Genomic DNA, 7,260 nt, shown 5'->3' with positions numbered 1-7,260 from the left:
TTTATATAAATCAGTAATATTTGATGAGATGTTTCATATACTCTTCCGAGTTCACGTCATATCATTAGATATGTTGATGTGGATATTTTGGTACTATCAAGACAGCTTCATGAATTCTTAAGTCCGCTCTAAAGATGAACTTAAATCTTTTTCAGTACCTATTCCTCTACTATATGTCACATATCTAAGCATGGATAGTCATGTAACTATAGATTGTTAAACAATATTATTACCCTTCAATTTTACATTTATCTAATATAAATGGGTTTAGTGACGCTATTTAATTATATGAAACGTTAAAATTTTTGAAATAGTCACGTAAATCTATTTAACTATCAAAATAATAAAAAACGCAGAGTAAATTTCTAGTAAATATGACAATTTATGAAATATTTACAATTTTTTTTGTTATTTACGAAAAATTTACAAAACGTTGGCTAAAACGCACATGTTTATGTTTATGTTTATGTGACTTATATCGCTAAATTTTTTTAATATAAATTTAATAAGTCCGTCCAATAATTTATTACTCTGCTTGTTTAGATGTACATTTCTAAATAATTTCTCATATTGTTATAGAATTAATATCATCCGTACTCTTAAATATACTTACTAGGGTTTGTCTAATTAATCGCATATGCATTACACTGCTACCGAAGTTCGACATTCGTTAAAAGTACAACGTTCCTCCTCATAATAAACCAAATCAGCAAGCAAATACATCAATGACAAACCGTATTTAACTCCAACACAGAATCTGATGCAAATGAAAAAAAAAGAAGCTACTGCAAATATATTAACGTCATAAAATGTATGAATAATAAGGGCTCTTCAGATGAACAACTTGAGAGCCTTTCCTTTCCCCTGTTCTGCTCCGTCGTGGAGGCTCGTCGCAGTAGTCCTCCTCCGCTTCCTCTTCACCGGAGAAGAATCATCGCCGCCGCTCTTCTTGAGCCGTCTACCACCGCAAAACTTGACCTCGGGGCCGAGCCCGTGGGAAATCAGGCTTGAAGAGCCGAAGAGGAGCAACGTGTCCACAGCCGCCTGACACGTGGCCCACCGTCCCGCCCCGAGTAGCCCAACTGCACCGCTCACCGGGTTCACCACCCGCCCCACCGCCTCGTGCACCAACGACTCAAACAAAACTGAACACAAAGCAGACAGATCAGCAGATAGATAGATATAGTTATGAATATATATATATATATATATATATATATATATATATATATATGAATATATATATACCGGGTCGTTGGTCTTGGGGGACGGAAGAGAGGAGGGAGAAGAGGGTGACGCGGCCGAAGAACTTGGCGACGAAGTGAGTTGCGTTGGCCTGAGCTTGTGGGTACCCAATCCACGGCAGGCTATGGCGGAGCGTGCATTTTTCGCCGGCGCATTTCCTTCGCAGAACTCGACACCCATTGCACGCCCCGCCCATGATCCCCGAACTTCGACTATATGTAATATAAATACTATATGTATCTGCTGCGTATTGATGATATAAATTTGGAGGAAAATGTATGTGGCACGAATATATGTAGAGGACCACCCTCGAGTGCACATATATAGTAAGAAAAAAATTCATAAAATAGATTCATTAATATATCAAAAAATAGACTATATATATATAAATAAAATAAAAAGATTATGTATCTCAATATTATAATAAATAAATAGACTTTCGTTTTGCCCCAAACGTCCCTTAACCTCAAATAAAGAGAGTGATTTTGTTAAAGTTCGTCTCTATCATTTTCCGTCGTATTTATTTGTTTGGTCATTATAAAATATATATATATATATATATATATATATATATATATATATATATATATATATATAAAATATATATTTTTTTCAATGCTTATGATTGATATAATACTAAGATTCCAGTCCTTTTCCAAGCAAAAAAAAAAAAAAAAAAAAAATTCCATCCTTAAAGCTTTGAATTTTATCAAATACTTGGAATATATATATAATCATATTGACTTTTATGTTTGATATTTTTTCTGTTTTGAAAAGTTCACATTATCAATTAACAAATTCAGTCCTCGTTTTTTGTATGCTCATTCTGTGACCTCAATAATATGGGAATTAAGCATATGATCACTACAGGTTCTTTATGTCAAAATTTTAACTTAATTACTTAATAAATTAGAGAAATTGTCTCAACTACTACCGTTTGATAATTTTTTTCCAATTTTCCACCAAAAACTTAATTTGGTCAAAAACACTACTAAGTCACTTATACAAATACAATTTTATCCTCAATAATTGATGTTAACAATAGATGTCGATTGTTGACATCTATGTCAGCAAATAGATAATCCAAAGCTCACAGGTGTCAACAATAGATGTCAATTGTTGACATCTATGTCAACAATAGATATCAATTGTTGACATCATGTTGAGGGTAAACTTGTATTTGTACAAGTGGTTTACTAATATTTTTGGCAAAATTAAACTTTTGATAGGAAATTAGAAAAAACTTATCAAATGGTGATAGCTGAGGCAATTTCTCAATAAATTAAAGAAATAGTTCAAATTAAAGCAAGCCACACTGTCGTACCATGTCCCGTCGTATCATGTCAATAGAAATGAATTAAGCTATATTACTCATATATTTAGTAGACTCCGAGAAAGTACTCGGAATTTATGAGAACTAAAAGAATCCAGCACCAAGCTCGAACCAAATAGGTTCAACGGACAAAATAAGATAAGAAACGATTCGTTCAGAAGTCAATAATGAACCCTACTGAGCAGAATTTCGAAGAGAACAGAAACTAATAAGTAAAATACTAGTCAAACAGATGAAACACATGTAAATCAATAAAATAACTTAAGTAACAGACGCATCTCGACGGTTATTCCGACCAATTGAGAAAATAACCATCCACTACACATGTTCTAGGAGCGGCTATCGAATAATTTTCAGGGACGTGAGACTGATCACCCCACGTACTCGACTAAAAACCCTATAAATAGATGAAGAGGTCGGTGAACGAGGACAATTCACTTTTCGCACATACAAGCACAAACTAGAAGTTTCACATCATTCAACACCCTCATTTACAATCTCTCTTTTGTTAGATTCATCTGTATTTAGAGATAATCTTGCCTAGAAACTTGGATTTCTCGGGACTGCGTGCTCGAAACCAAGTTCTCATCAAGAGAAAATTGTTGTACTATTTTTGTCTATCAACAAGTTATAACATTAATATTTAAATAATTAGATTATAATTATAGTTGAAAATAACCATTTGACTATTAGATATAAATTTTTTACGAGACATTGTATTAATATATGCATTGGAATTATTATTAAACTATGACATTCTCAATACTTTAGGACTAAAATCTAATAAGTTAAAATTCATTCAAAAATATGACTTTCTTATATGTATTTGTACAAAAATACCCTTAATAATATATCTTTTTTTTGGCATTTACTTTTGTTATTTACTTAATGGTCACAAAGGTAAGGTTAGAGATCATTTTTGTTTGGCGTGTGAAGTTAAAAAAAAATGGAAAAGCTGGAAGAAAAATTTGTTTGAAAAATCTAAAAATTCGTTTGAAGATTTATTGATATTTTTTGTTTTTTATTGACATGAATGTCAATAAATCTTCAAACGATTCTGAGAAATTCTTTGAAGAATTATTGATATCGTTGTCAATAAAATTTTTGGATATCAATATATCTTCAACATACTGAATTCTTTGAAGGAGCCTTCAACTGAAAGGAGTAGGTCTCACACCATGAGAGGTCTCGAGGAAAACTCAGAAGAAATTGGAGACAACGTAGGTACCAATAAAACCGACTTCAAAAGATTGGAGCGTCGCATTGAGGAAGTAGCGCTTAGTCAGAAAGATCTGACACATAAAATTGGAGATGTTGTCTCTCCGTTCACGGCACTGGTGTTAGAACATCCTTTGCATAAGAGGTTTAGAATGCCAAGCATCCCGACCAACGATGGGAAGACTAATCCTGGCGACCACCTTGATACTTTAACCTCGTAGATGCTACTACAAGGATCCGGACGAGAAGTCATGTGTAGAGCTTTCTCTATCACTCTTTCAGGCTCCGCCAAAAGCTGGTACGGAAAGCTCAGGCTGAACTCGGTGGGATCATGGAAGCAACTGGCACGAAAGTTCATGGAACAGTTCTTCAAGTCTAGCTGCGGGAAGACTCCCAAACAGAGGCTTTTAGTGATCAAGCAAGTCCATGATGAGTCACTAAAAGACTACATAATCCATGTCCACTAAAAGATACTCGGAGTGAGCGCTCCAAGTAGACGATCTCAACGGAGATTTCAAGCTCTTCGGCATCATCTCAGGGATCCAGACAGAAAATAAAGTAATAAGATAGCTCCGAGCCACACCAAGCTCGGCGGAGATAGTTGGACCTGGGAACTTTGGGAAATCGTAATCCATGTCCACCCTGAAAAAGTAATCCTTCCATTTTGTTTGACTGGTCAAAAGATACTCCACAAGCTAGATAGTGTCAGAATGAGTCACAATGTAATACCAACCGCACTAGTCGGGACTGGTCTTGAAGTTGTTAAAATGATCGAAGTCCTCAAACTGAGGAGTCTCCTCATAAAACTTGGCTCAAAGTGTAGTCATCCCAACAAAAATGCGGTAAACGTTGGGATCAAATTAGATCGGTGCACATCCGAGCCGATTGAGAAACTGTGCAATCAAAGGGTGAACACGCAACCCCCTGATTATCTTTGAAATAGCCTTTCTGAAAGCCACTTTCCCAGGAGGAGAACAAGCCATTTCATGTGCCTCCGGAACAGAAAATATCAAGTCTTCCGAAATCTTAAACTCTTGGCGAATACCAAGGTACCGATAGGAAACTAGAGATGTCCAGTGGGTAGTCGTCCATTGACCCTCTTTCCTCTCGAAGTAGGTTTCATTGGAACTCTCCAGAGGAATATCCATGCCAAAGGTTCGACCACTTATCTCGGCATGTTCTGAGGCTGAGATCGGCACCCGTGCTTGGACCTGTTCAGCACAAAGAGTAGAAGAGGGAGACGCCGCCTCCATTTCTACTCCCGACTCGTCAATCTGGACTAGGGCCATGGAAGCTTCAGACTCCAAAGACATTTTTTCCTTACAAATTAACGATGAAGGATCAAAAATCCGATTTAAAAATTCCTAGAGGTCGGTAATATACTTCAGATAGAGTAATCGCAAAAACTAGCTTATCCCAATCAATCTTAGGCACATGATACCAGTCCTATCACGAAAAAAGGACATCCCTCCCAGAAAGAAAGATAACGTCCTCAGGATCAGCTCCGTCCTGTGGACCACCCGAGGATCAAATTTAAGGTCTGGACGTAAAAAAATCCCTATTCCTAACAAAACCATACCAAAATTAGAAACCCTAAGAATTGAGAAACAGAAGAGGTCCGAGCTCTGAAGACACACTGAAGAACTAATCTCAAAACAGATCGAAAGAAAAATTAGCATGCGTTTGATGCATTACAATCTAGAAGGATCAAAGAAACTTACCCAAAGCAAAATTCCGGATGAAAAGGTTGAAAAGCTTACAAAAATCGCCAGAACTACGTCCGAGAAATAAAAAAGGCGAAAATGACGCTGAAAACACAAGTGAAGACCAAAATGAAATACAAAATCCAGAAAAACTTATACATATTCGAGATCAAAGGACCAGATTAAGTATGTCGAAGAAGATTCGCAATCAAATGGTAGAAAGAATAGTCGGGCCGATTCAAAGTAAATAATAGCTAAAACGTCGTCACACCGACTGGCTTAAATTAGAGATAGTCCGAGCAAAACCACCCCGGAGTATCCCACTAACAAAATAGGTAAAAAAATGTTCGATGTATAATTGAGTTAAAGATCATACCAAATAGTTCCTGACCATTTTTATTAAAATACTAAAAAACTAGAAGGCTGTTGTTACTCATATAATTTTCACAATCGAGCTAGAGCTCGGATGCACGAGAACGGTAGGAATCCAGCACCGAACCTGAGTCAAATAGTCCCGTGGGTTTATGAAAGTTAAGGAATGACCCGTTCATAAGGCAAAAACGAACCCTACCGAGCAGAACTTCAAAGAGAAGAGAAGCTGATAGGTCAAAGACTAGTCAAACCAGATATAAACACATGTAAACCAGTTCAAATTGTAATAAAATGCTCGCTTCAACAGTTATGCCGTGCAGATGAGCAAGTAACCGTCACTACGCATGCTCTGGAGCAGTTATTCAGCAACTGTCGGGGCTGATCATCCCAGAGACTTGACCCAAAGGACTATAAATAGAAGGAATCGAGGCTGAAACAAGATGATTCACATTTTTAGACACACAAGCACATGTCTGAAACTTCATCTATTGTTCAACACCCTAATTTATTTTATCTCTTTTACTAGATTCGTCTGTATTTAGATATAATCTTGCCTAGATACTCGGAGTTCTCGGGACTGCGTACTCGAAATCAAATACTATTCGTGAGACAATTGTTGTACTAATTTTGTCTGTCAATAAAGAATAATCCCATATGTATTTTCAAGCAATGCTAAAAAAAGGATCTTTTTAACTCTACATACACACATTATAGATGAGATATAGAAGATGATGGGAAAAAATTACTAATATTTTATAAATATTAGAAAATATTTATAATTTAATCATTTGTGGTCCCTTCAATAATTGTGTAAAAAAAAGGGGTAGAATTTACAAATTACTATGTCATTTAACCGGATCCCTCGGACATCACAAGTTGGTGGTATCTTTAATCTCGTTAGGTAGCAAAGGAGGGTGAAATTAGGAGGGTGGGGTTCATCTATCTGACATGGCATGATAAAAGTTGAATATGGGTAAACCGATGTTAGTTTAAGTTTAACCAAGAATTGAATAATTGTGAAAAAAAAAAAAAAACAGTGGTTGATATCACGATCTAGCTTTGCCGTGATACAAAACACATAAAAATTTAAAGATTTTGTTACAATAAATATGTAAATACTAATACATACTTTAAATTTGTATATTCATCAAATAGTATTTTATAAATATTTTTAACATGACTGCTTAAATTACTAATATAATATATAAAAAAAAATTAAATATTTTATTCTAAAATACATTAATCCAAGGGTTCTATAATGATATAGTCATATATAAATCTCAAATTTGCATGATAGTCAACATTTAGTTAATTATAGTTAATTAGTCATTGATTTTTTTAACAATAATTAGTTGACCATTTTGCCCAAATAATTTCCATCTATTGGCA

General features: G+C 35.3%; 1 protein-coding gene across 1 annotated transcript; it reads right to left on the bottom strand.

Annotated features, from left to right (window-relative positions):
• Positions 1-645: 645 nt before the first annotated feature.
• On the bottom strand, positions 646-1,520 carry LOC149389104 (LOB domain-containing protein 38-like). The gene is made up of 2 exons (XM_089624628.1): positions 1,249-1,520; positions 646-1,145 (listed from the first exon to the last, which is right to left on the bottom strand). Exons 1-2 carry the CDS (start codon positions 1,439-1,441, stop codon positions 832-834), a joined length of 507 nt encoding a protein of 168 aa, XP_089480754.1. The 5' UTR covers positions 1,442-1,520; the 3' UTR covers positions 646-831.
• Between the last annotated feature and the right edge of the window lie 5,740 nt (positions 1,521-7,260).

Source organism: Urtica dioica, chromosome 8 (genome assembly GCF_054948205.1).
Source record: "Urtica dioica subsp. dioica isolate 48M chromosome 8, U.dioica_male_clone48M_v1_H2, whole genome shotgun sequence".
Lineage (NCBI taxonomy): Eukaryota > Viridiplantae > Streptophyta > Magnoliopsida > Rosales > Urticaceae > Urtica > Urtica dioica.
Note: the sequence above shows the minus strand (reverse complement) of the source record. Positions and strands in the feature narration are given on the sequence as shown.

Coding starts and splice junctions, on each gene's coding strand:
- LOC149389104 (XM_089624628.1), bottom strand. CDS start 1,441: ATGGGCGGGGCGTGCAATGGGTGTCGAGTTCTGCGAAGGAAATGCGCC. Junction 1,146..1,248: donor CCCCCAAGACCAACGACCCG/GTATATATATAT, acceptor CTTTGTGTTCAG/TTTTGTTTGAGTCGTTGGTG.